This window comes from Nesoenas mayeri, assembly GCF_963082525.1.
Source record: "Nesoenas mayeri genome assembly, chromosome: 1".
In the NCBI taxonomy this organism is placed as follows: domain Eukaryota; kingdom Metazoa; phylum Chordata; class Aves; order Columbiformes; family Columbidae; genus Nesoenas; species Nesoenas mayeri.
This window is the reverse complement of record NC_137541.1, coordinates 55,648,058-55,675,664: the sequence shown is the minus strand read 5'-3', so window position 1 is coordinate 55,675,664 and position 27,607 is coordinate 55,648,058. Positions and strand designations below refer to the sequence as shown.

The following is a 27,607-nucleotide window of genomic DNA, read 5'->3' as shown; positions in this document are numbered from 1 at the left end:
GGGAACAGCACTAACTTAGCACTATGAGCAGAAACGAAAATCAACTAGGTAGCCTCACATGACCAGTGACTGCAATTCAAAAGCCTGGATGCTGCTGCAAAACAACTTGCTAGATGTGGAGGCCAACAGATTTAGCTCGTAGCATTCAAAACTTCTGACATAAGGAGCCTGATGATCACTCGTAGTCCAACACATCTTACTGACATCTGATGTGCAATAAGGCTTAATAACTAGAGCTTATATGAAAGATGGAGACTTTTTACCAATGGCTGTAGTGGCAGGAGAAGTGGCAGCAATTTTAAACTAAAAGAGGGTAGGTTTAGATTTGACCTAAGGAATCATCTTTTTTTTAGGATGAGGGTGGTGAGGCACTGGAACAGGTTGCCCAAGGAAATTCTAAAACAAGTTCTACGAAACCTCATTGATATGTTCCACATTGATTGTATCCCACATCCACAATAAGGAGCTCAACCACATTCACTTGGCCTTTTGATCAAAATAACAAAAGACAACATTTTTTTTTAAAAAGGGTCAGTTTGTATTGAAAATATCTCTATAAAAACACCCGTAATACTACAAGGTAGTACCAACACAAAACAGATCAATATCAACTTTCTTTAAAGTGTTAAACTTTATTATAAATTAAAATTTCTTTACAAAAAATTGCACATAATTGACCACTCTTAGGTTCTGATGCACTGGCATTTGCAATAGTTTCTTTAATCTTCAAGTTTAATAGTCTCTGCCGTGAGTCCAATGCAGAAAGGGGCAGTAAGCAACCCTCTTAGAGCCTTCAAGTGCAAGAAGCATACTTGTGGCCACGGCAGTTACACTTTCCTTAAGAGCGGCTGCTTTTGTTTTAAATCCTGTAATGAAAAAGTCTCAAAAAAGGTTTAAAAAAGGAAAAACCCAAAATGGACTACTTGCTTTTTACTGTAAACACGGCCCAGTAAATTAATCCCAAACACAGATCTCTCAGGCATCAGCGAGAGTGTCAAGTGAATCAGGAAGAGCAAAACAAAGAAAACAGAAAATAAAAACATAAAAAAATAATGTCTGTCATTTTGATTAACTATACTTACGTACATGACGTTATGAGAATCTGGCAGGGCCCAGAAGCAAGGCCAGACAGGGAGTTCATTTTTCCACAGGAGGGTCATGTTAATTGTTTCCAGGTTGAAGGAGAGCAGACTGGAGACTCAATACGCTCAGCAATACTCATCTGCCTTACACAGATCTTAGGCATGGATCAGCCTGAAGAATCATTCAACTGATTTTGGCATTTAATAGGACTTATGGCTGACCGTACCCAGCGTTCAGCGATTCTTGCTTTCTGTTCTGTAAGTGTTTAAATTTAAAAGCTCATCTAGGCTGACTCCAACCTCTTGGCACTTGGAAACTAGTTTTCTCAGGTTATCAGTTTTACCTCCTCCTGATGCTTCAAACAAGAGTTGCTGTAAGAGATGGGGAAGCAGATATAAGATTTAGCCAGAGCTTGAGCATCACCACATCTATGGATATGGGATATGCAGAAAATTTATATGAAACCTCAAACTGAATCATAAGGAGAAAACATTACATCTTTCCACAGTGTTGCACATAGAGGTAACTTCTGAAGGGCTCTCTGATATAAGTGATGGACCTGTAAAATAAAAATGAGTATTAAAAGTCAGCACAATTTTGTGCATTTAAAATGAGAGATTTGAAGCACAAAAATCTCTTGTAATAATTTTTAAAATCTGTTTTTAAAAAAGGTTCAAAATCAAACATTAAATCGCTACTAAGAGCAAAGGCAAGTTTATGTCTGATGTTAATTCTGACCCCTGTATGCACATGATTGACTACACAACGTTTCATTTTTCTTCCCAACACTCTTGCCTCATTCATTGCACAGGATGGAACACGCTCAGGGAATGAAGCACCTTACTGAATATTTCTCCTTTCCTACTCAATACGTAGTCTCAAGTTCTTGCTTATTGCATATCACTTCAACCCTGCAATGAAAATAACTTTCACAGTCTTTTTTTCCTTCAGCATCTACCTAGTCCTTTAATGATCGTTATGTGCCTGTCTAAAAAAAAAACAAAAAAAAAACCACAGAACAGTTTTACCATTTTATGCTCAGAAATAGAGAACCAAAATGTTTAATCCAAGTATTTACTCAAGTCTTCTTCAACTACTGGTATGTGAAGTACCAATTCCAATCACAGAGTCATTAGAGGAGGTATTTGTTGCATTTTAAATACTCATGCCCATTTTTACATTTTTTTAAAAAAACCTTTACGTGACCTGCTTATGGGAACAAACGACAGGTTTTCCAGGAACAGGAAATCCAGAATCTGAATCACTATTCAATTTTAAAACAATATCCTACCTGTTTACTAGAAAATCCAGTTATCTGGAACAGCCACTGATCTACATAAACAGTTTTAAGTGCTCACTACATCCCAAACTAATTACCCCCCAAAAAACACAACTGCACTGTATGCACCCACCTAAGTGATTTTACTCCACACTGTATAGTTATTCAGGTGGTTACAGAAGAAAACCACAAGATCCTGTCTGGGTATAATCCAGTCACAGTGTTTTACATACACCTTCACTCTAACCGGTTCATTTTCTTTAAGGCCTTTTTGATTCATTTGAAATATATTTTTCTAAATTCCTAACCAAACATAACAGGCATCTTTTAAAACAGTGGCCTCACTATAGGCAACAGTGCCTTCAAATGTAGCCCATCTAATCCAATGACTGAAGCACAGATCTGTAACTAATTACAGATTACACCAAACCAACACGGAGACGGAACTGATGCTAAATAGGCAACCATGCCTTTGATATCTCCTGACTTTGAACTATTTAATCTTACAAGCCAAATAACTGTCTGCTTGTGGGGTGTACTTTTTAAACATTGTAGGAGACAATAAAAAAGGAAGAAAGATTTCATGTGAGTCTAACAATAGCCATGCTATCTAGTACGGATCAGTTAAAGCTTGAATACCATTTCAAAGACAGACTACAGACCGAAAAGAAAGATGCTGAGAATCAGCCACTACAAGAATAATATGAAATAAGATACAGCAGAGCTCTAGCTCAGAAACACCACAAACAAGTGGTGAGTCACAAATCCAGGGCCTTCTGTACCCCAAAATACAAAGCATCTTTCCGCAGGCAGAATAATATTTTGAAGGTGGTAGCAACACTACCAGGAATATAGAACCATTCTGTTTCAACTGAAAAACTATTTGGTTGCTGTGCTCTCTTGCATTTGTATACAGAGTGATAAGAATATTTCCCTTCCCAAGGTACCAATGAGTAAACTTGTCACTTTTGGAGAAAAAACTGATGTCTTTGGTGTGGTTGGGAACTATTCAAACTCTTTACATGGATTGGATTGGCTTGGCAGACTCACCCTTCCAACTACTTGTAAAGATAGTCAAGATAGTCACTAGCATCTTCCAGCATAGCAATCCTTCCTTCCCTCTACTGTATTTCAAGTGGCAGAAATAATACAGCCCCCTGAGCAAGGGAAATACGCACGCAAAGAGTCTGCGCAAGTACTCATGATGAAATCCATTCTACCTTGATCACCGAAGGTATTTCTCACACATGAGGCAAATGCCTCAGTGCCTACATGTAGAGTATTTCAACTGTCTAGAAAAAGTGAGTTTGAGAGATGATTGTTGCTTTGGATAAAGCCAAGGTATGAAAAGTTTTACAGCATTTTATAATTACTCATTTTAGTAATCTGTGTTGACTTACTTCTCTTTGTCCCCTTAGAAAGCATTCGGCAGCAATGGCTCTGAGGAAAAGAAATATACAAAAATACTTATTCTTGCATGATTTTAAATGCCATTAGTGGCAGAATACTGACTGACTGTGGAATGGAATTACAAATTCCTTGAGAAGAAACTAACTTCCAATGATGTTAATCTACAGTGAGAAGACAAAAATAGCCATTTTTTAAAAACAACCTTACATGAGCAAGACATTTCAGTGGTTCCCCATTATGAACAAACACTGAAGAAAAAGATCAGTTCAGCATCACTGGATAATGGAGATTACTGCTATTGTGATATATAAAGGGGGAGGGGGTAGAGAGGGGGAGACAGAAGTCAATAGTTGAATTAAAAAGGCAACTTGTAAATACATCATTCATATTTATCTGCATAATATCCATTCACATAAGTTTCCCCAAGAGGGAAATTCCATTTCTTATTTTAAGGAAGTGACAGTACCTCTGTCTGTTGTAACAGTTACTGTTTAAATACTAAGATAATGAAAGAGAAACTTCCAGTACAAGCCCAACTGGAAGGACATTTCTGATTTACCTTTGTGATGTAAACCTTATAAACAAAAGCAATATCTATGAAAACAGATGTATGACTGTTGCATTACATTTTCCAGATGGCCAGGCATGTTGGGATATTATATGTAAACATCTTGGCTTGCAGTTTCAGAATTTGAACATTGCTCTCCTCCCAGTATTGCAGCAGCAGTCTGTAAAAGGCATTCATGAAAAAGGAACACTGCTCTAATCACAATCTAAAGATAAAAACATAGTACACAAAATATAGTATATCTCATCTGAGCCTAGAGTTGCAAGTAGGAAAAAAAACAAGCCACCATATACAAAACTGACTGAACATGCTCCCAGAACAAAAAAAAAGTTAAGGTACTCTTTCAGAGAACAACTAAGTGTGAAAGCAGAGAGAACATATGATCTTGGCACTAACAAGATCCACTGTTAGCATGCATAAGGTAACTCTTTGAAAGGAGGCTAATTAGTTTTACAGTTGTGCTGGTTTTGGCTGGGATAGAGTTTATTTTCCTCATAGCAGTTGGTATGGGGCTATGTTCCAGATTTGTGCTGGAAACAGTGTAGAAAACACAGGGATGTTTTAGCTGCTGAGCAGTGCTCACACAGAGTCAAGACCTTTTCTGCCTCTCACACCATCCCACCAATGAGCTAGGGGTACACAAGAAGCTGGGAGGGGACACAGCTGGGACAGCTGAGCCAACTGACCAAAGGGATATTCCACACCACATGACATCATGCTCAGTATACATGTGGGTAGAAGAAGGAGGGAGGGGGGCACATGTGGAGTGATGGCATCTGTTTTCCCAAGTAACCATTATGGCTGATGAAGCCCTGATGGCCTGGAGAGGGCTGAACAACTGCCTGCCCATGGGAAGTGGTGCATGAATTCCTTGTTTTGCTTTGCTGGCATGTGCAGATTTTGCTTTACCTATTGAACTGTCTTTATCTCAACTCATGAGTTTTCTCACTCTTACCCTTCCAATTATCTTCCCCATTCCACTAGGAGCAGTGAGCAAGTGGCTGCATGGTGCTTAGGTGCTCGCTATAGCAGTTGGGTGGCAAGGGGACACTGTTCAGTCAGTTCTGCTCACCCATTTGATGTAGTATTGACATTGTCTAAGGAAGCTGCAAGTTCCTCTAGACAGAATCACAACTTGATTTAAAATGCAGCCATGCAACCTCGTGTGCCAAAGGCAGGTATGTCATATTATTTCTCCACACTCCCAACCATACACACTTATCTCAGAACTTTTCAAAATTATTCAATTAAACATTCATCAGTTCACTGCAGCTGAATAAAGTAAAACACAGACTCTCTAATCCTGGAAGAGTACATTTTGAAATGCTGTTTAAGTAACAATCAGTATGATGCTTTTTGCTTACTAAGAGATTTTTTTTCCAAAGAACAGTTATCTTTGTTAAATAAATGTCAAGCTAAGCCTTAAGGTAGGATTGTTATACATTAGTATACCCATTTTTATTTGGTTTATGCTGGAACTATACTTTTAATAGATCATTGAGTAACAACACTATTTTAATATATATGTGACATTTCTCTACACACTTGAAATTTTGACCATTTGTACTCATCAGATAAAATGCAGAGTTAATTCCAGTATAATTATAACCTTTCCATGGACAGAACAGAACTCTGTCAAACACAAGTCAGATTGAGATGATGTCAGAAGGCACAACATGCCTCAAGCAACATGCAGTAATAGAGGAAGAGTTTCACTTTTGCAGTAGAAAGCAAATCATGCATGTCTTGCACAAACAACAGTAGTTACGTTAACCAGCTGTTTGTCTTGATTACAAGTATTTTTACATACCTCAGTGCAAGTCCAGGATTAGCAGGCATGGTAGAACAAAACCGTTCCAAGGTTTTGGAATGTTGAGATTTTGGAATGCAGCTCAAATAAAAAAGAATAACCTGTAGAATTTGAGTTATAGCATTAATCTACTTTATAGCTGTCTAACTTTGCTAAGAATAATGGAATGACAAACTAGGAACATGACTAAAGTGAGCTACCACCTACAAACCTTATTCCTCAAGAGTACAGAAATCAATTTGTGTAATAAGAAGTTAGTGTCAAGTTGCTAACACCATGTATTTTAGTCCTTCTAGCCTGCATTTATTGAGTAAAGAGAAATGCACTGGATATTTGCAAAATGGGACCCAGGATTTCTATAAGCTTTATTCCATCTATATATGCTCAACTCGCTTTTATTCCTACTTCTACTTTATTGCTTCTGTTTCTTAACCACTGTAATTTTTATGATCAAAACTGACAAGCCTAAATACTGTTTCCATCTGTAAGTGTTACAGCTCTGCAGACCCTTTTTGCTCAACCATCTCTTCCCTCCCTTACACAGTTTCTCTTTTCTATAAGAAATAAGAGTTGGTCATTAACAGCTGCATTCACCATACTAAAGCACATCACAAAGTTTTATTTACCTTACATGCCCTTTATTCAAAAGATCACTGCTAGACAGTCTTCTGCTCAGAACACCACTCTCCTCAGATACTTGTTTCTTTTCTACTAATTCCTAGCTCTCAGTGTTGTGCTGTATTTGAACAAGTCAATTACAGGCACCTACTAAAAGGCCATAAGTTTTTGTTTAATTTAAACTTTCCACAGACACATTTTTACCTTATTATGAAACTCATAATTGGTCCAATAATCAGCAGTACTAAAAGGAATTGGGTATCGTGTGGGGACTGTAACCAGACATCTGTTCACTAGGTCGGTAAAAAGCTTGAACTCTTGGGCTTTGTTGTTGGATCCAACAACTTTGCTATTGATAAAAACAAGGTAACTGGAAGGAGAAAAAAAAAAATAAAATAAAATGATGGTTCTGGTAGCCTTCCCTTAATAGTTTTGAGATTAACTTACTTCCCTCCCTCAAAAACTTACTCCAGCCAGATGTTCTGAACAGTTTCCTGCTGCATCACTGCCCCTAGAGCTGCTTCGTAAGCATCCAGTGCTTCACCAAAACTTGCATGAAGAGACTGGCATAAACTGTTGATATGGAAAGTTAAAAAGTGTCATATGTCATAAACAATACATGTTCTTACATATTAACCATAAGAAACAAGAACCTCCTATTCTGAGATACAAAAAAACCCAGAGATATCAATTTAGCAGCATTATGGACTAATTTAACAGTTCACTTATTAAAATGGGTAAGTCTCAACTGCAGATAATAAGGAATAATACAGAAATCATGCAACTTAAAAAGCAGCTCTTAAATAGAAACAAAATATTACTAATTGTCTTCTACTCTTGTAAAGCACCGTTTTACTAATCCTTGTAATAGGGATGCTCTGGCTGCTACAGAATGGAGACAATTATCAAGCTTCCATTTGGAACAACAAATTTCAAAGTCAGATTAAAACCACTTGACAAAAGGTATCAGACAGGGACAAGAACTAGTTCTGACACAAATACTACTGGAGATCTGGGGTAGAAATATCATATCATTTGAAAAAAAACCCAACAAACCTGACAAGAATGTTCAAAAACCCCCTTTTCTTCCACAGCTTCTCAAAGAAACATACGGTCCAACCAACATATAAAACCTCACAAAAGACAGTAGAAGACTGGTTGGTTTTTTTTTTGTTTTTTTTTTTTTTTACAAAGATTCAGTGAACAATCCTTAATGTGTAAAGTTAATAGTGAAAATAAGGCAATACAGTATGTCATAAGAGGAGGGGAAAACAACAACAAAAAAAACCTACAAACAAACCCCCACAAACCAACATACAACACACCTCTCCCAAAGACGACGACTACAGAAATGCAAAATAAGATAGAGCTGATGTTGTTCCCTTGCTACAGAACCCTCCCGATAGTTATAGATGGCTAATACTTTGGTGCTTGCCAATCCTGGATATCAGTGCTAAGGAAATGTTCGAAGAAAAAAAAAAAACAAAACCAAAACCAAAAACAAACAAAAACTGTATACATGACAAAGATCTGCCACCTTTGCAACCTCTCGCCGAGGAAAAGGTCACTTTGCTATGGAGGGGCATCTGTGGCTAGTTCCAGCTTTTATAGACTGTTGATAACCGGCTGAAACAATGAGTCAGGGTAGGTGGAGAGAACAAGGCTAAACAAAGTTAAACAGAACGGGGGAATGCTTGTATAATAAAAGAGAGACAACTGAAAGCCAGAAGGAAAAAGAACACTACTAGTAGTAGCAATGTAAAAGTAAAACAAAAAATCATTTTGTGATATGAACACACCTATTACTGTTCCCATAGGGAAGAATTTCTGAAAGATTTCTCAAGTGGCAAATTTAAGTTGACGTACAATTCACAGTTCCATAAAATTGTCTCTGTTGTGCAGCAGACAGGTAGTTTCTCTAAGGACTGGCAGATCATTTATTGAAAGAACCTTAAGCCATACACCCTCAGACAAATTTTCTGCTTTTGAAAATGCAATTTACTCAGACTCAACAGCTGTTTCTCAGAAACACTTCAGAAAGTCTCACCAGTAGATCTGCCACAGATACGGGATTTGCTGGTTTACAACATCATCGGTAAGATGCTCTTTATAGAGAGGTGATGTAAATTCAATTGGCATTGGAAAATTCAAGAGATATCTACAAGAGAAAAAAATAGTAGCAGATGACAATATGGAAGAGTCCTATGTGGATGTAACATTTACTTCTGAAATCCAGCTCATGGGACATATTAAAAAGATGCACTTTCCCTAGATTTTAGTTTAACTCCAGAAAATTTATATAAAAAAACATTATATGGAAATATAGAAGCAGTTTATGTAGAAAGCATTTACTCCCTCATTACGTATATGTTACATGTTCCTTTCTGTCTCTGACCTCTCCCCTCACATCATAAAATTTAATCAAGTAAGGTACAATCGCATACCTACAGTCAGCTAAGTAGCATCGCCAGTACTAAATTTAATGCAAAAAAACATAAGCAGGAATAAAAACTAACACCTAACTTGGAAACAAAAAAAAAACCCAAACAAACCACATTTCAAAGCCTCATCTGCATAAGCTTTAGCACAGAAGGTCTCCCTTTGAAGGCCTTCAGAAGCATCTATTTTGACTATAGGAAACTTGCATATTTCAAACCTTCAGTAGCCTGTGCCTTTAAATAATTATCTGCTGATTAACAGCATGCTGGACATCTGCATTGAGGCCTTTTGCAAGTGCCTAAATATAGTATTTTAGGGTGCAATTTTAGGCTTCTAGCTTTGCACAAATCAAATCGACTTTGGCATACATATGACCGATTTTCCATTTCCCAAAACTTGATATTAAACTTGCCGGCTGTTTCATCTTTAAATATTTGAGGTTTTACAATTCAGTGTATTTGCACAAACAACGAGCACAAACCTTATAAACTACCAAAACATAATTCACTGAAGTTTTATCAAAACATGTCAAGCTAAAAATAGTGGAGTTTAAAAGTTCTAGACTGTCTTGTTTTTCAAGAAAACGCCAATATTACCTAAATTTAAATAGAAAAATAATATTCTAAGTGTACCTTAAGAGATCCATGGGACTGTGCTGTTGGCATGTATTCTCAAAGAAAGCTGCCACAAATTCTTGCAACAGTGGAAGAATACTGCTTGACCTTTCCTGTTTTTGGGTTTTATTATTTTAAAATAAAAACAAATAAAGTCAGATATCAACCTGAAAATGATAGGAACGATTTAAGCATAATAAATAACCAGCGGTGTCTCTATCTCTGCAATGCTCCATTGTCTTCGCTCCCTCAAGAATGAAGTCTAACTGGGTCAGCCTGCAGGTAGCAGAAAGCCGAAAACAAGTTACAGGGTTTCCTGTTAACATCTGTTCTTGCGTAAGGATATTAATGCTGGATTAGAACAATCCAAACTATAAATTTATGACTGCACGTAATTCCTTCTATTATCTTTAGCCATGTTGCTAATCTTGCCACTTCTATTTTTCCCATCTATATCAAAGAGAACTAAACATTACCAAAAAATCATGAAGATCAATTGATTTGAAAAGTATTTAAAATAACACATTATCAAGCCAGCAGATCAACAAAATGACTTGGAGAGGAGTATTACCTGTGAAACAAGGAATTTACACAACTGATAAAAAATTTCTGCATTCTGAGGATTCTTCTCAAATGCTCCAATCCACACTTCGTAGGCATTGTCACTCTGCCCCATCTGCAAATACAAGGTGGCCAAACTCTCCAAGAGCTGACAGTTGTTAGGGCAGAGCTCCAATAAAGATCTACAATGTTCTGCAGCAGACTCCCACCTTAAAGAAAATTAAAGGTAAGTTTTCAAAAAAGAAGAGTTGTGTAGTCCAATTAAAAATGTCTTGAAACAACTTACCTTTCAAGAAGTTTCAGCAAAGCTATCATGTTTTTGTAAAGAGGAAAACAGATAGCTATTCTTTTGTCAGCCTCAAGGCTTTCATCAGTACATGCTTTGACTGCATCTTCAAAACAAAAGTACAAAAATCAAGCATTTAGACCTCAAGCAATGTCAAAGTTATTTGAAGTCTTAACATAATAAAAAGTCTCATGTAACATAATGAAAATACCAAAATGTGGAAAAACATTTGAGAGTACTGCTTTTGCAAAGTATTAAAAAAAAAAAAACAACAAACCAAAAGCTCTCTTAACACTTATCACCACAGTACAAAGACAAAAGCCTTTCAGAAGATTCACCCCTCATTCATTTAAAAAACAGGAAACATCCTACCAACTAAGAGTTAAAGCCACATTACAGACAGCAGTGCATCACTATATTTAAAAATTCACTCCAGGATTTCCAGCATAGCTGCTGAAAGCTATTGAAACAAAAGCTAATATATTATTTTTCTTCTCAGCACAATAAAAAGTTACCCAATAATGACCACCCAGCTACCATGGCTAGACTGCCTTCATTCCCACAGCTGGGCTACTCAACCTGTCCCTGAGTACTTCTACGCTGCATCACCATCTGCAGCACAGATATATTTTCAGTGGCAATTCAATATTGCTGGTAGCTAACATGCTAAGTACTGACATTTACACAACCCCATTATAAAGTCTACCTCTGGCAGCACCACAAGTCAAGAATTCAATTTCTTCTAGTATCTTCATTTTATATCTTGAAGAATTATTCAGCTTGCTTAAACTCTGAATGAAACACACACATACATTGCTCTGCCTCTTCTAAGGAAATACATTAATCTTCCAGGGAATTAACTTTCCAACAGACACATCCCACTGAGGGGACAGAGGGTGAGAGGGACAACAGAAGCTTGGCTTTATGCTTGCATAAGCCCAAGAAAACTAGCAATGTCATACTGGTCTTTATCTTATTAGAATATCATCATTCCAAGAAAGACCTATGGCTTTGAACCATAGATTAAAAACCCAGGGTGTATGGGTGTTAAGTATCTGAGAACATGCACTTTTCCCCAGTGCTCTGTTCAAATCAAGATGAAATATGAGTCCAAATGGCTTTGGCTTAACATGGTCATCAACAATATTGTGCTGCCTTGAAATTCCAAAAGTTGGATAGTATTTCTTGATTTATAACAAGTGAGTGATGTATTAGGTAGTTTACCTCCTTAATCTTACCTTCAAACATAGCTAACAGCATATCAGGATCGGTCTTCACATCTTCAGCTGTTTGCCATGGTATTAAAAATGGCTCTTTGTTCATCATCCTTGAAGGACTGACATTGGCTGGATCATAGAACTTGGCTGGGAGACAACCGAATTCACTCAGATGTATGTAAGCCAGCCAAGCCAAGCAACGGTCACTTACAACAAGGTGTTTTGATATTGTCTTTTCATTTGCTGATTTTAAAGCATTCTGTAAAGGTTAAAAGAAATATAATGTATTTCAACCACAAAATTTTTAAGATCTAATAATGAGAAAAGGAAACAGAAAGAGTAATTTTTAATATTCTCAAATCTTTTCAATAGAAAACACAGGAAGTAATTCTTAACATCCATCATGATTCTATTTGGTTTAAGTTAATACATTACTAGATTCAAACAGTATGCATAATTTCTAGTAACATGTTTAGAAAAACTGTAGAAGATTATTATTTTGAAAAGTGAACAGAGTTTGAAAACATCCATCTCCCAACATGTGTTCCGTCTCTCTGCTTAATTCTTGGACAATTATTTCCAGTTACACAGAACTAATACATGAGCTCTAGAGACAACCCATGTGCAAGCTGGACTCATCTTGCTACATCCTACTGATTTTATGGTCTGGGGGTTGTTTGTTGTTTAGGGGTTTTTTTCATAAATTTCTAGTTATACAGCTACTAAGTCACAGCTCTCCAAGCCTACTGAAAGCACCACCATGTCTAGAGATATTGTTTAAAAAAAAAGTGTTGGAAACATTACTGAGACCAAGGACACTGCTTCAAATTTTCCTCCCAGTCATATGCAAAACTAGAATAGCCCAGTTAAATTGGCAGATCCCAAAGAAAATCATTAGAGCACGCAATCAGACAAAGTCTAAATACAATTGCTCCTAAAACATAACAATCTCATGGCTAGTGATGTGCCAACATTTTTTCTGGATAAATGCAGTACGATCAAACAATGCACTTTCAAGGGAATGGAAATACTTGCAAATTCAGGCAAAATTAAGAAGGAGGACACTTGTCCTGCAAAAACTGTTGTTTCAAAAACATTTTACTTATTCACCCTTCCAAATATTCAGCAAATTTCCTTTTAAGTTTATAAAGAGACACATTACTACTCACTCTGGAGTAGCATTTACTTAGAAATTATCTTCTTTTACATATGGTTTCCACAAGACATTCTTTTCAACTACGCATTTCAGATTAACATTAAAAAAATGGGGAAAGGTAAAGGCAACTAACCCGTGTTATTCCCCCAAATTGATTTCCAAATCAACTTGATACAAGCTTTTTTCTCCCTCTGTTCTTTTGGTTCATTCAGTCAAACATACAGAGTTACATTTATCAGTACTGCTGTGTTCAGAACAGCTTTTGGAGGAAGTCAACACAGCATTACACTTTTCTATTTAAACTGGACGTAGAAGAAAACATTATGGTTTTAAACGACACAACTGAGAAATATGTTTTAGGGTGTAGCAAGCAGCCGGTGCCACCTGCTGGGAGGAACGAAACATTTGCCATTGAAAATACAGCAGCTCCCACTTTTAGGAGAAGCCAACATCAGCATTTGATTTCTCACCTTCGTCCACCACTTCTGACTATAGAACAGCAACCGAAGTTCTTTCTACAATCACAATAAAAGCCTGAGATAACTAATTTTGGAGCAGGGCAATGCTGGTAGATATCATATTATGTTCTTCCCAAGAATGACTGGTTTGATAATTGTGTGTATCAATAAACATTCAAGCACCTGAGGCAAGATATTACTCAAAAGCCCTTCTCTGCGGAAATGTATTCTACTGCTTACCAGAAATAAAGCAACTCCCTGGGAATGATTTCAAGCTGTAGTGGTCTAGACTGTTAGCTACACAAGCAAAGCAAAATAGAAAACAAAAACCCCAAAAGTATATCCAAATTTTACAATGGCATCATATCTCAAAAACAGGAGTCTCTAGGAGAATTTACTTGGCAAATAAATGAAGTAACAATTCTTCTAAAGTTGACACTATCAGAGTCACAGTCATTAGAAAGGTGAAGGTGTGAAGACAATTCCTGGGGTAGTAACCTGGAAGTTACCTGCAGCAGAACAAGAGCATTCTGATGTCTTCCTGTAAACAGGCTTAAGTGGACCCTGTACAGGAGAGTCTCCAGCAGCTGAAAGGACACAAGATTTGGATTTTCTTCTCTCACTTCCATTAGGAACTGCAGCGTCCTCCCACACACATAGTCTTTTCCATCAAAGGAATTCTCCAAATTCAAAAACTAGAAAGAAATCATTCATGTTTGTAATGAATTACTATAGTCAGAATACTACTAAAATCTTCCAGGTTTAAGTTTAAAAATCATATGAATCACAAACTTCAGATAAGGTCTTCCACCACTTTATGAACCATATTTCCCTTCCTCACACCAAATTTTCACATGAAATATCAAAAAATACTGTTAAAATATTAAAGATTAATTAGTCAAAGAATTTTTTCAAGCTTAAGTAACAAAAAATAAGAAATGTAACATTTTGATTTTAAATAACTCTTAATACCTGAGGAAAAGTGATGATTTCTACAAATATCCTGCAAACAGAACTTCGAATTGCTTAACTTTCTGAGCAACTTCTGAGTTTTCAAAAAGCTGCAGTGTATTTCATTTCACACTGTCACACATACTCGTTTGCTACAGTAGAAAACACACACTTAAGTAAATATTTCACATATACTTTTTTTTTTTTAAACTTACTGTCCACCAGATTTGGTAAGAGGCAGCATATTCCACTGCTGTTTCACACATTTCCTGTATCTCCTCCTTGGTTCCTCTTTTTGAGAAGAGTCTAAGGTAATGACACCAAATTTCAGAGTTTTCTTTGTTGTTCTCAAGGGCTCGAGCCAAAACATTTAAAGTAGAATCTAAACACTCAGATGATGACCTATAAAAATTAAAAAAGCATTCACATCAACTGTGTTAGCATCACAACTTACACAATATAAAATATTAAAATGGATGGTTATAATTAAAATGGAAGTGACACACTATCAGCCATCTTTTTTCTTTTAAACATGTCCTTTACTATGAGAGTTTCAAAGTTTGAGTAAGTTTCTATCCTTCAAAGGTTATTATTAGATGCAATTATCATAGTGGATAGAAAAATAAATATTCTAGGAAAAGAATGCAGATTCATATCAGAGTCCAATTTAATTGAAAATGGGTAAGATTCATCTGTAAGGATAAGTCTCAAGCTGCAATCACATAAAGGCATTTACAACATACAGACTCAACGCAAGTAGAAATTTCAAAGGCTGAGCAAGTTAAAGTCGGAATTTTTGTTACATTTTTATTTACTTTCTACAATCAAATTTAAGCCTTTATTTCAGGTTGCTATGCATGCCATGCAGGTTTTTTCTGCCTCTAAACCATTAAATAAAGGAGATCATACTTTTTGAGGTAATTATTACAAGATGATACAAGATTAGCTCAAATAACTGACTATGTTGCAAACCACAGAGCTGAGCTTTAATGCATAAACAAACTTCCATAAAACCACAGAAAGCTTCTGAGGTCACATTTATTTTAAAACCATCTTTAGAAATTACTTTGCGTTGCCATTTATGAGAGGAAAAGCACATGTCCGAAAACGAAACTAATACAGTCAACTGTGTTTAAGTCTCAAACCTTCTCCAACATTCAGATCATGATTGCCACCTACCAAACCATTCAGTTTCTTCAGAGTACTAGAAAAGGGAGGAGGAGGTGGTTGTTTTAAGAAAAGGATGCATTGTCTCCCATTAGGTTTTCTGCCTTCTTTTCTTGGTCTTTTGAAAGAGAGATGGTCCTCTCCATTCCCTTTCCTCCCTGCTGCAGCTGCTTAAGCTAGTACCTCACTATTAAAATCAAAGTCCACTTCTAAAATGAAATCATCATGACAGAACCCGTACCGAAATTATCTGATTGCCAATAAAAACATGATACCTTGCAGAATAATTTAAATAACAAACTAGAAAAACTTAGAAATCCAAAAGTTAAAAAATTACAAAATAAGACAACAAGTGCTCAGCTGCACCATTTCTACAGAGATAAAACCACTGTTCTTATAAAAAAGCTTTCCAATGAAAGTAATTTCAAACATTATTCCAACCATTCACTCAAGAGAGGAGAAACTGATTTGAGTTTATTGGTCTACTACGTTATCACTGAAAGTACAACATTCCACTGTAATCTTGGGAACACAGTAGCTTGTGCACTTTTCAAACACAAATCACTTCTCCCACGCTACTTTCCATCAGCTTCCATCCTGAATCAGAACCTATCTAAAGATAAACCACCAGTGTAATTTGTTACATACTATACTGCCTACAATAGGAAATCTAATCTATTTTTTAGCCTGCTTTTAAGTAATACATTATTTGTGGCATTGTTGAAGGAAGTTCTTTAACATCAGAAAGGAAACTTGATCATAGCAGCATGGGTAAGGCATAGATCAAATCCAAAATGTAGCAGACTTACCCTTCATTTTGATTCAAGTATTTGTATGCAAGTTTAATCCAAAGCTGTACATCACAGGGGTTTTCTTGAACACTTGCCTCCAAGTTGGAAATGTCATCAGTCTCACTTGTGAAATACCGGACGTCATCTGGAGTCACCACAGCATCAAGAGCTGGGATTCTTTTTTTATGTTCTGTGGGATTGGCTGCAAATGAAAAAAATTTTACAAAAAGATGTTTCATTTTAAAAATGAAGTGACCTATAAGATAAGAACCCATACAAAATGTGGCAGTTATATATTTCAAGCATAGTCATTGACCAGAACAAAACACAGTTATTTCAACATCCTCTAAAACTTACAACTGTGTAGTCCGTAGAAAACTGGTTATATTTCATATGTGAAGGCAAAAAATAAAGGCTGCTTTAACCAACAGACACTAATTAAGGCAGTTCATTAAGCAGCATTAGGAAATGAACATATCTGACAAAGAAAAATTCATATAAATTCTGAGTCTCTGAAAATAATTTTTACAGGATTTGCTAACAAATACTAAAGCTCTCACTTGCATGAGTCACATGTGGAAACACTGTTGGGTTACTGATGCTCTAGCAAGCTTCCAAGTCTAAAATGCCATTTAACAGCAGCTTTTATTTAATTTCTGACCTCAACACCGAATACTAACTCTATACAAATTCAAAATAATCAAGCACATAAAGTTATACTACTTTTAGTTCTGGGAGGGTAAAAGTAAAATTTAAAAAATCCTAAAGGTCTATGAGCAAAGCTGAAACATTCTAGGAAAATAGTTCCTTATACTCCTTTTAAGAACAGGTGAGTAGAAATTCCACTTTAACTTCCAGACACACATTATACTAGATTTTTTTTTTCCTTAACTACAACAAATTTCGGTAAAACTTTACCCAAACAATTATGCAAAAAAAAGTTTACATGCAGGAAATACAAAGTCAAGAGAGCTACTAAAAGCATCAGTTTTCTTAAGAATCACTTTAAAAATTAGGGGATGGGAAGAGATTGGTAGGTATTTTCCCCCAGTACTCATTTTTAATGGATGCCACACATCCAGATTACCATATTTAATAGGTCCACCACACTGTTCCTCTTCACTGCTGCTACTATCTAACAGAGGTTTTCTCCAGTACTTTGGTCTCCATTTCCTTTTATCTTTCCACGTTGTAAATGGAGGTGCTGTAAACAAGCAAAGTAGAAGAAACTCTTACTTTTCTGTATTCAAGATTAAAACCTTTTTGCTAATAAATATTTTAGATAAAAACATCCTGTGAGTGAAATTCAAGTGTGTAAGTATCAGCCCTACTTATTTAAAAGCTATTGTGCTTAAGTGCATAAATCAATTTACCAGATTGAGACTCAAACTATTATTGCCTTAAAACAGACTCTGCTGCCTTTCATTTATGATAATCAGAGTCTATAATACTGAGATAAACTACTAAAAAAATTATTCTTGGTTCACAAAATCATCAAGGTATTATACAATATGAAGGTTTTAAAAAATTTATTTAATCTACAAAGTTACTTACTGTGACTTTTACTCTCATTGACATTACTGGCCAGAAGAACAGCCATCTGATCCACTGACATACGGTCTCTGTTTATACCAAAAAGTTTTTCAACATATTTTTCTGAAACAATAATATTTTTATCTTGGGTAAATACATACATGAAAATGGATAGGTAACTTAACAGAAATTTAGCACAATCTATGCTAAATTCATGAAATGTGACTGCTTTAAGAGGTATCGTAACATATTAGAAAAAAGAAAGGCAAAACTGAAAGTTCTGTTCTGCAATTTGCCTATATGGCAACAGCATTATTATAAAACTCCAGATTCACTGAAGCAGACCAGTCCAGTAGTTACAAAAAGCAGTAAGGAAAGGGAGAAGGAAAGATTCCATGCCCAAGGCTCCCCAATCCCCCTTTTTGAGTGAAATGTTCCACAGATCAATGATTTTTTCTTTCTGTAAAGACATCACGGTAACTATCACTACAAAAGACTGAACTGCACAACTGCAGAAACCTATTTTTTCATATAGCTGTATCTTATACATTGCTTTACATCAACCTCCTTGCACCCAGAGCTTTTAATGAAAGCCATTGCCTTCAGAAATGAATGTTTGTGAACAAAAGACTCTTAACCTGTGGCAGTGCTGATTTCCTCATCAGTGCTTTTTTCTGAACAGCCAATCAGTTCTAAATCGTAAGATAGAATATCTTGAAACAGTTGCGTACGGCTAAGAGTGCAGTCTTTCATGTGCTGCCTAAAACAAGAAATAAGCAATTTATATTTATCACAACAAAAATTTTATAAGGCTTGTAACTAGAAAGCTGGTTTTAGTGCATGCTAGGGTGAGGTATAAAGTAAACAATACCCACAGAAAACACTATAGCCTACTCTGAAATTTCTCTTAAATATGCCGCAGTCTTCTCTAAACTTAAACCTGCATCAGTAACTTAATCCTAGTCTTCATTATTTCACTACAGGCTAACTCTTTAAAATAAACCTCTACATTCTCATTTTGCACTAACATAAACATAGTATTTAGAACTTCCCATGTCAAACAAGGTAGTTATAAATAAAAAGTAATACCCAATTCTTATAAGACTGAAACTCTGGTTTGATGGTAACAGCTAAAAACTAATCCAAAAAGGTGTCTGCCTCTGAAAAGGACAAAAACAAAAACAAACAAACAAAGTCCACTCGTATTACATATTTCCAGTAGTGAGAAGATTCCAAACTGCATTTATTCCTGACCAATTCATATCCATTTGCTCTTGTACCAACTTTTTAGATATAGTATGCAACATTAACAAACTATTTCTAATATAATTTAACACCAAGCTTCAAAGAAACAAACTTAGCAAGTATTTGCCCAGAAAATTAGAATTCCACTACTACAATAGTTTTTTTTACATAATCATATAATATTTGGTATATGCTTTTGTTTTGTTAGCAGCATGATACATGTTTAGTGTGCTTAAGAGTATCAACCACTACCTGAGGTTCCATGATGGTCTGAAGTTATGCTGAAGCTATAAACCAAGGAGTCCCATCTGAATTACAAGGCAACCAAAAGGTGAAATATTCTCTAACAGTCCATACTGCTTTTCTAAATTTACATCTAAATAGCCTCCTTTCTTCATGGTTTAGATGAAGGAGTTTTTGTCCTGCCAACCAAGTATCTGCAATAGGGTATTAAAAATAACCTTTTCTAGAACTTGTGCACAGGGTCATAAATCTACACCTTTTAAATGAATGAAAAACATTCCTATTTTGGTCTTTAAGTCAGAAATCTAAAAGAAAGATTTAGTCCAAATAAAAAGTTAAAAAGAACTCACCACTGGCAGTCATCATCATTACATGTGCCTGTTAAATCAAACCGGCAGAAACACTGTTTTGGCTCAATCATATTGCTATATGTTACTGAACTGAGGTACAGTTTTTCCTTAGTTCGAAAATACGGACTAAACCTAAAAAGAAACAGTGAATTATGACAAAGCTTACAAGGTAAGACATCAGTATTACTAAACAAAACATGTTTTAAAATAATCACTTCTTCTGTATTAAACCTCTTATTTCCAAGACCCTACTACTAACCAAAAGCACCACTGACCTATGAGTTAAGAAGAAGGTGAAAACAGTGGGAAAGAGAGAGAACAAAACAGTATTTCTCAACCTAAACAGATTCTGCTATAACATTCTCTTCTTCGTTAGGTGTAGAACTTAATTAATATAAAAACAGGAAGGGCAGTAATCATTCAGTAGTAAAAGTGAACCACTGAAACTGAATTTTAGTTTAGTTCTAAAAAAACCCTGCACTCATGCTTCGGTCAGCATAAGATCATCGTCAAATGGAAGTATAAAGAGAATCATTAAAGATTAATCTGAAAACAGTGAAAAAATCCACATCAGATTTTAGAACATATAAACAAACAAAAAGTCTGAGATGAGCAGACTAATGCTTTTTTAAAATCTTTAGGTAAAGTTTGACTATGTCAATTCAGGGACTTCTAGCTCCTTAGGTAATTGAAGTCATAACCTACAAGTTAAAATGAATACTCGTTTATGATGCATTCTCAATCTTTTGCTGCTTAAGAACACAGAAATCAAAAACCTGAAGTACATGGTAGTTGCTGCTCTAGTTTAAATTCCAAACTCTTGTTTCCTAAAAGTTAATGTTCAGGAACCAAGCTCTCTTTAGACAGAAGACAGCTGTGGTCTCAAATTGATTATATTTGCAGGTGCCTACTTTAAGTCAAGATGAATGACTGTGCTCATGCCTCTTTCCACTGAGCAGGAATCCAAAAGTAGGTGATTCGCTCGATCTTGACTCAGACAATGTAAATCCTAGCGAAGTTTAAGGACTGCATAATTGAAATACATTTCTGTTAATTATTTCCTGTATTTTAGATTGCTTCATAATGGCTATGAAAATCTTAACTGTTATTTTTTAATTTAGTTATACAAAACAACAACCCAGTTGCAGGGAACAGTACACAATACAACATAAAAGCAGCATACTGCACTAAAGCAAGGGACTCCTGCCAGAAAAAGGAATTTAAGCCTAGTTTAGGGAACATAATAATAGAATAGTTTCAGGACAGTCAAGTTTCTCACTGCAACTTGTCTTTCTGTACATGCCTGGCTATGAAGGAAGAGCACTGAAGAATACTTGAACAAGAACACATACAGACAGAATTCAAACAGCTGCTACGGTCTTCATACCTGTAGGATTTAAATACTAGAAGAGGACTATGATACGGTCCAAACGGAAATGGTTTCACTTCAGTTTGTTTATTTTGCGACGTAACAAAATCCATATCCACTGAAATTTCCTAGGAAACAGATAAACAGATATATAGCAACTGCAATACCACCTAATAAAGACAACCTTCAGCTTTAGTTTTAAAGCATTTACCTGACCACATAACAGATCTTCCTTGGGTACTATAGAGGCAGTACTTTTCTGTAGCAGCTCTTTCAAGCTGTCAGCTTTAGCATAAAGTTTTTTCAGTTCATCAACATTTAACCCAAGGAACAACTCAGGCTCCTCTGATGCCTTTTTAGAAAGTTTGTTTATAGTTTCTTGTTTTGGAGTGTCCATGTGTTTAAGATTTGGTTTAGTAAAAGAATTAGATTCTCTGAAAGACCTCCTTCGTTCTCGGTTTGAATTAGACAGAACTTCATCATCAAAGTAGTTTTCCTCACTGTCCAAAGACAATTTATCTTGTGTAAGATCATGAAGCGACGGCTGAGGTAATGAAAAGTCAGATTCCTCTTCTGCATGAGGTGCAATATTTGATTGTTCCTTAGTTTGAAGTGCGCGGGCCTCCTTAAGTTTCTGAATCTTCAGAGCATACTCATACTCCAGTTGCTGTAGCCGCTTTTTCTCTAGTGCAATCAATTCCGCTGAATGCTTTTTTGGACTTGACGCAGGCGAGGTCTCCAATTTCAACATTTTGCTTGGCTGAAAGGAAAAAAAATCCCTTTATTTCATGTTCACATTTACTGATCTATTGACAGGAGGTAAATGAAACATGGGCAAGATATTTAATTTAGAGTTTATAAAAACGTATTTTAAACTCCTGCCAGAAAAATTCAACAAACAGCAGGAAAACCACAAAAGGGTTTGCCATGATTCGACTTGCATGTTTGCAGGTTTTCCAATAAAAATTACGATACATCACATACAGGGTTTCAACAGAAGCTCTAGCCGCATTTAGAAGGTGAGCCATAAAACAAGTATGCAGAGAGTGTTGCGGGGGGGAACACACAAAAAAATTTAGTCTTCTTTTTCTATATTTGTTTTTCAAAATGAGAAGATCAGATCCCCACTTCAGCATCTTTGCTAGATAGTTTTAACAAAATAATTGATGTCTACAGGTACTAAGTATCTCCTTCACAGGCATATAGTTCCTGTTATTACTCAGCTATGAATGACATTCCCTTGGCACAGAAATGAAGGTATTGAACAGCCTTAAAATATTTAATGCTTTTTCTGTTGAATTCTCAAAAACATAGGAATCCCATAAGAAGATTCCTACAGTGCTTTTGAAATGTTTACCTATTTCCCTGAGATCTCATTTGAACTAAGTTTTCTAATCAAAGCTGCTACTGCTTTTCAAGTACAGCAAGGTTTAAAAGCATGCAGACTTACTCCAAGATGATGTTGCTCCAGTTTTCTTTTCCCAATTTCCTTACTTGCTACTGCTTTCGCTCGAGCAAGTTCTTCCCCATATTTTAATGCCAGAGCTTTTTTTACCGTAACTCGTTGTTGAACTTTATGAATCTGGAAAAAGAAAATAAAGAAATACTACAGTAAGATGCAAACTTTCAGATATGACCACATAATAAAATATAATCAGAAAAGACAGGGGAATTAATGATTAATTCAAAGAAAGACTACTGCCTCCAAAAATCAGGCTTCCCATTTCAAGATTTCAAGCTCTAGAAAACAGAAACATTTCAAAATTAAAGTTACTTGTTCCTGAAGCTTCTTGAGAAACATCTTGTTAGCATTCAAAATCTTCTCTGTTGCTTGCAGTTGTTCCGCCAGCTTGTTAATCTTATTTTCAGCAATTCGAACATTCTCTCTTTTTTTGGCCTCTTGTTGCAATAAATGTTTCAGGACAGATTCATCTTTCATCAATAGAAGTCTAGAAGCAGAAAAGCCACGTAAGAAATATTTTTCCAAAGGAACTTTCTCAGAGCTATTGCTGCTCCTCTGAAACACTAGTTATTTAAAACCCAGCTCTTCTTCACTTGTCAACAAACAACATTCCAAGTTTTTCCAGGAAGTCATAACATCCATGACACATTAAGTACATATGACAGATTTCCATATCCCAAGTCCACAATGTCAGTGTAAAGGAGATGAAAAACATTCTAGTTATGAGGACAAGGGAAGGTAAGCAAGTGATTTATCTTTGATATTGCTTTTAAAATTAAGACATCCAAGACACAGATATTCTCGCTTTCTGTTAAGTAACAACCCAACGCTTAACTTAAGGCACATACACGCATTAGCAGATTACATGCCATAGTATTACAGTGCAAGAGTGGAGTAATCAAAAAGTTATGCATGAAAAGAAGAAAGATAAAGACCTAGATAGATGGGTGTGAATAAAGGCAGGGTGGAAGAGTGTCCCTCAATTTATGTCTGACCAGGAACCAGCCTGCTCACAAGACCACACAGAAACAATCACGTGGCAACAGAAGTAGAGAAGGATGCAAAGCACTTGTATTTTCCAAGGTAACTTGGAAGGAGGGTGAAAAACAGGGAAGAGGCATGCTAAAAGAGAAAAGGTGTACAGGAAACACTTCAAACAGCATACGTGTCTGCAAAAACATTCATTTTTACATATTAGTCACACCACCCTCAAAGGTAGGACTTATGACAGTGAAATACGTACCTGTTTTTCTCAAGCTTTGCTTCTGCTTCTGTAACTTGTTTTGTCACTACTGCTATTCTCCCAACTCCATCAACTTCACCATCAGAATTTGCAGGGGAAGAATTGTTCCTCAAAGGATCAGATTTAATTAAGCGTTGCTTCTCACGACTAAAACAGATATTAAAAGCAAATATGTTCAGTATCTTCAACGTTCATTTAATTGTGTACTCCAAATACTTTTAAAATCTTCAGAAAAGTAGCAGGACAAGATTTCAGGTTAAAATACAAAGAACTTTCCACAACTGCAATCAACTACTGTAAGACAGCACAAATCCAAACACTTTCTTTAGACTCTTATGTTTTCTTACTAAAAACTGAGTAGGGGGAAAAGCCTGAAGGTAATGGCAAGGTTTTCAAACTGATTTTCCTTCCAGTTACAAAATAGACTAGTGTGAAGGACTACAAAGAACATACATTTTACTTTAACAATTCAACTCTGTACCTGGCAATCTCTTCTTTTAAGAGTCTGTATTCTATCTTCTTCTCTTCTGGTAAAGCTTCTGGAGTTCTCATTGGATCATTTTCTTTTTCTGATTTTGGAGGGGCTTTGATTTTTGAGGCCTGTTACAACAAGGTTCAAGTCAATACTAGTCCCACAGCTATTTACTCCTATTTTTAAGAAGCACTTCAGCACAAACTTAAAGCTGTCCAAGGCTAATCATATCTTTTAAGCCAGTATTTTTTTTCTAGTAATGAAATACATACTGAATTTTAGTTGAAAAATGAAATCAAAATACATTAAAAATTCTATCTTCAGGATACCATCTTAACCAAAAAAATAATTTTAATTACCTTCTTTAATCCAAATTACAATGTAATGGTCCAGATAGGAGTAACGTACTCACTCTTGCCCATTTCTGATGTAATCCAGCATGTCTTGATCAAATTCTGAAGTTTAAACTCCACATACAAAGCAAAATCATTACAAAATAAAATGCTGATAATGTTTACCTCAACATTTCTCCTTGCTTCTTTTATCATAGATTCCAGACCTCCAAATACACTGTTAGTGGAGTTAGATGGCTCTCCATCAGACTCGCTATCATCTGAATCATTTAATGTGACCACAACAGACTTGTGTTTTGGAAGCTGTGGGGAGAAAGAAAAAAGTTTTATAGCAAGAAGAAAAAGCTACAGAGACAGATACAACTAAGTTTATGTTCACTAGAACACCAAAAGGAGGTTAATTCCTCTTGTTCACATGGCACACCAATTCCACATAATAAGAAAAAAAAAAAAAACTAAATATTTGTGCATCTCTACTACAAGCCAGAGATACTGTACCCATTCTTGATACCGTAACATGAAAAGCACTCTAACATTTTCAACCTGTTCCCAAGTATCTGCAGCATATTCACATCTCTATGGTCATAACAGACAAATCTCAAAACCTTTGACTCCTATACTTCATAAATTATTTCAAGGGTAATGAAAATTATCTGCCATTTGCAAGCAATTTTTTAAAGTAATGAGAGGTAACAATTAATCAAGCCTGCACTAGAAATGCTGTGACAGACATAACAGAACCTCCTCATCCTTCAGCCACGCAGCTGAGATGCCGCTTGTCCTGCAGTTATACTTTAGCTGACCTTACAGTGAGCTGCTCAGGCAGTTAAATTGGCACAACACTAACAGTACATAAAGACCATATGAAAAAAGATTCATCACTTTTCGCCAACATCACTAACTGAAACAGCTCACTGAGGATCAGATGACTGTTGATTACAGCACAAAGATGCAGAAACGAGCAGATAATTTAGATTAACCTCAAATGCTCTGGAGTTACAGCCTGAAAAGAAGCAACATAGTTTACATTTCCAGGACTGCTCTTCCCATCTCCAGTGTAAGTCTGGGCAACTACACTTACATAATTAACCTCTACCTCAGGACAGGACCTCTTCAAAGCTCTCAAGTCTTTTAAAGTACACACCTCACAAAACTTCCTGCTTTTTCAAGGGAAAAATATACAATTTTTTACATTCTCTTTCTGGACAGTTCTTAAAATAACGATTGTAGCTACTGCTCCTGAATATATTACAGCTCCATCATTTTTACGCCACCATAGCATAGGTAGGTGAAATTCCAGTTTGCATTAGTGCAAGAAAACAGAACAAGGCACTGGTCCTCTCCTCATAAATATTCTCTGACTGCAGCTCCATGGAGACCTAAATTAATCAGGCAAGGCACCCCACCCTTCTCATCTTTAGATGCCAGATACACCCCTTCCCTTTCACTGGCTCTTGGTATTAAATGACCAAAGCTGCCAAGCTGCTTTGGGCACAGGTGTATAGGTTAAACCATCCCTAACTGCCTTCCTCCTTTTCTTCTACAGGAAAAGCTAATAGTGGAGAGGGTCAAAGTCAGCTTTTCTCAGGTGTTTTTTTTGATGTGGTTCAGCAAACTGTTTAACAATCAGTAAAGTAATCCCAGGTAACTCCCATCACACTGCCTTCAGTAAGATTAGCTTCTAGTGCAGGGGAACCACAGCCTCAGCTGTAATGCAAGGATCTCTCTCCATGATGTTCTCAGACGTACTGTCAATCTGTGACGAACATATCCCTGAGTGTCCACAACTACTTTGGAAAAGGGTTACAAGAAGTAATTGAAAAAGTAAACTAGTATCTGTAGACAGAGAGGTCCTCAACTCCACAGAAGAAATCCCAAGATTTGTAAACTTAGAACCTCCTCTAAAATAAGGTACAGTATACTCAAGTCTGCAAGCTACCAAGACTCCAAAACTATAAAATCAGATCTCAAAAACCTGAATTTTCATTTTCTATACCTTTGTGATTTTCCAATTTCTGGATATATTCAACAATGCTCCCAGGAAAACTATCAGTTTTTAAGGTCAAACTTAAATTCTCATGAATTCACTTTTTTTAGGCTCTACACTACTAAAGGCAAAAAAATCATAAGTATTCAATGCAAATTGTTTCTAAAAGCTTAAACTAACAAAAGTAATTGATATTATTTTCACATCCAATTGTTTTCACAGAGGATGGAAGTTGTGGCCATTCTTCTGTGAACACTATGTGGCCACAAGTTCTTAACACATACACACATCTCTTTAATATATAAATATTCTATATCCCAAGCTATTTAAAGAAAATTGTTAATAAATGCAAAAATGCTTTGTTTCTCTAATTAATTTTTTGTAAAAATTACACTAGCCAAGTCAGCTGATTCAAATACAAGGTATATCTGTCATCTTCAACTAAGCTAACCATCATTAGCAACAGGCACTAAATTTCAGTTGCAGATTTTTAACATTTACATAATGCCTTTAAATAGCACGGCTGATAAAAGACACTTCTTACATTACTAAAATAAGCCAACAGCTCCCTGGTAACACACGTTCTCCCTCATTCATGCAGCAGCAGTTCATGAGGTCTCAGGACAACAGAATACATGGTAATTCAGAAGACTTACAAATATGTAAGTAAACATGAAATTATTATAGAAATTATTTAAGCATGCCCACATTGAACAATTACTCTAATATCTAGAATTTAAAGTAGATTGTATAGATGGGTATAGACAAAAAAAAAAAATACATTCACTTTAAGCTTAAGAGCAGAGTTTTCCTACAGAATGGAAAGTAGGCCTTAGAATGCCCCAAGAGGAACATTCAGGTCTGTACCATGTTAAACTTCTTTTTTCCTATTATGGAATCAGGTGACCAAGTAATCATAGAGTCTGTATTTATAAGCAAGAA

The 27,607-nt window shown here is 36.0% G+C and overlaps 1 protein-coding gene across 5 annotated transcripts in view; it reads right to left on the bottom strand.

Annotated features, from left to right (window-relative positions):
• Nucleotides 1-622: 622 nt before the first annotated feature.
• Nucleotides 623-27,607, bottom strand: part of ZFC3H1 (zinc finger C3H1-type containing) — a 41,345-nt gene continuing 14,360 nt past the window's right edge. For 2 of the 5 annotated variants that reach the window (XM_080364080.1, XM_080364081.1), the window contains exons 10-35: nt 24,844-24,981; nt 24,335-24,453; nt 23,854-24,000; nt 22,923-23,097; nt 22,599-22,730; nt 21,360-21,908; nt 21,167-21,276; nt 19,780-19,911; nt 18,580-18,701; nt 17,963-18,064; nt 17,496-17,612; nt 16,427-16,610; nt 14,666-14,852; nt 14,009-14,194; nt 11,907-12,144; nt 10,669-10,774; nt 10,393-10,591; nt 9,840-9,934; nt 8,816-8,926; nt 7,237-7,341; nt 6,973-7,138; nt 6,151-6,251; nt 4,399-4,500; nt 3,763-3,802; nt 1,580-1,642; nt 623-1,454 (exon numbers count right to left, since the gene is read on the bottom strand). In XM_080364080.1, coding sequence (XP_080220206.1) covers nt 1,317-1,454; nt 1,580-1,642; nt 3,763-3,802; nt 4,399-4,500; nt 6,151-6,251; nt 6,973-7,138; nt 7,237-7,341; nt 8,816-8,926; nt 9,840-9,934; nt 10,393-10,591; nt 10,669-10,774; nt 11,907-12,144; nt 14,009-14,194; nt 14,666-14,852; nt 16,427-16,610; nt 17,496-17,612; nt 17,963-18,064; nt 18,580-18,701; nt 19,780-19,911; nt 21,167-21,276; nt 21,360-21,908; nt 22,599-22,730; nt 22,923-23,097; nt 23,854-24,000; nt 24,335-24,453; nt 24,844-24,981 — 3,864 coding nt within the window. In that variant the 3' untranslated portion in view covers nt 623-1,316. Of the gene's footprint in view, nt 1,455-1,548; nt 1,643-3,762; nt 3,803-4,398; nt 4,501-6,150; nt 6,252-6,972; nt 7,139-7,236; nt 7,342-8,815; nt 8,927-9,839; nt 9,935-10,392; nt 10,592-10,668; nt 10,775-11,906; nt 12,145-14,008; nt 14,195-14,665; nt 14,853-16,426; nt 16,611-17,495; nt 17,613-17,962; nt 18,065-18,579; nt 18,702-19,779; nt 19,912-21,166; nt 21,277-21,359; nt 21,909-22,598; nt 22,731-22,922; nt 23,098-23,853; nt 24,001-24,334; nt 24,454-24,843; nt 24,982-27,607 lie in introns of those variants that run through there. The other 3 variants (XM_080364083.1, XM_080364082.1, XR_013923626.1) reach the window with 3 other exon arrangements.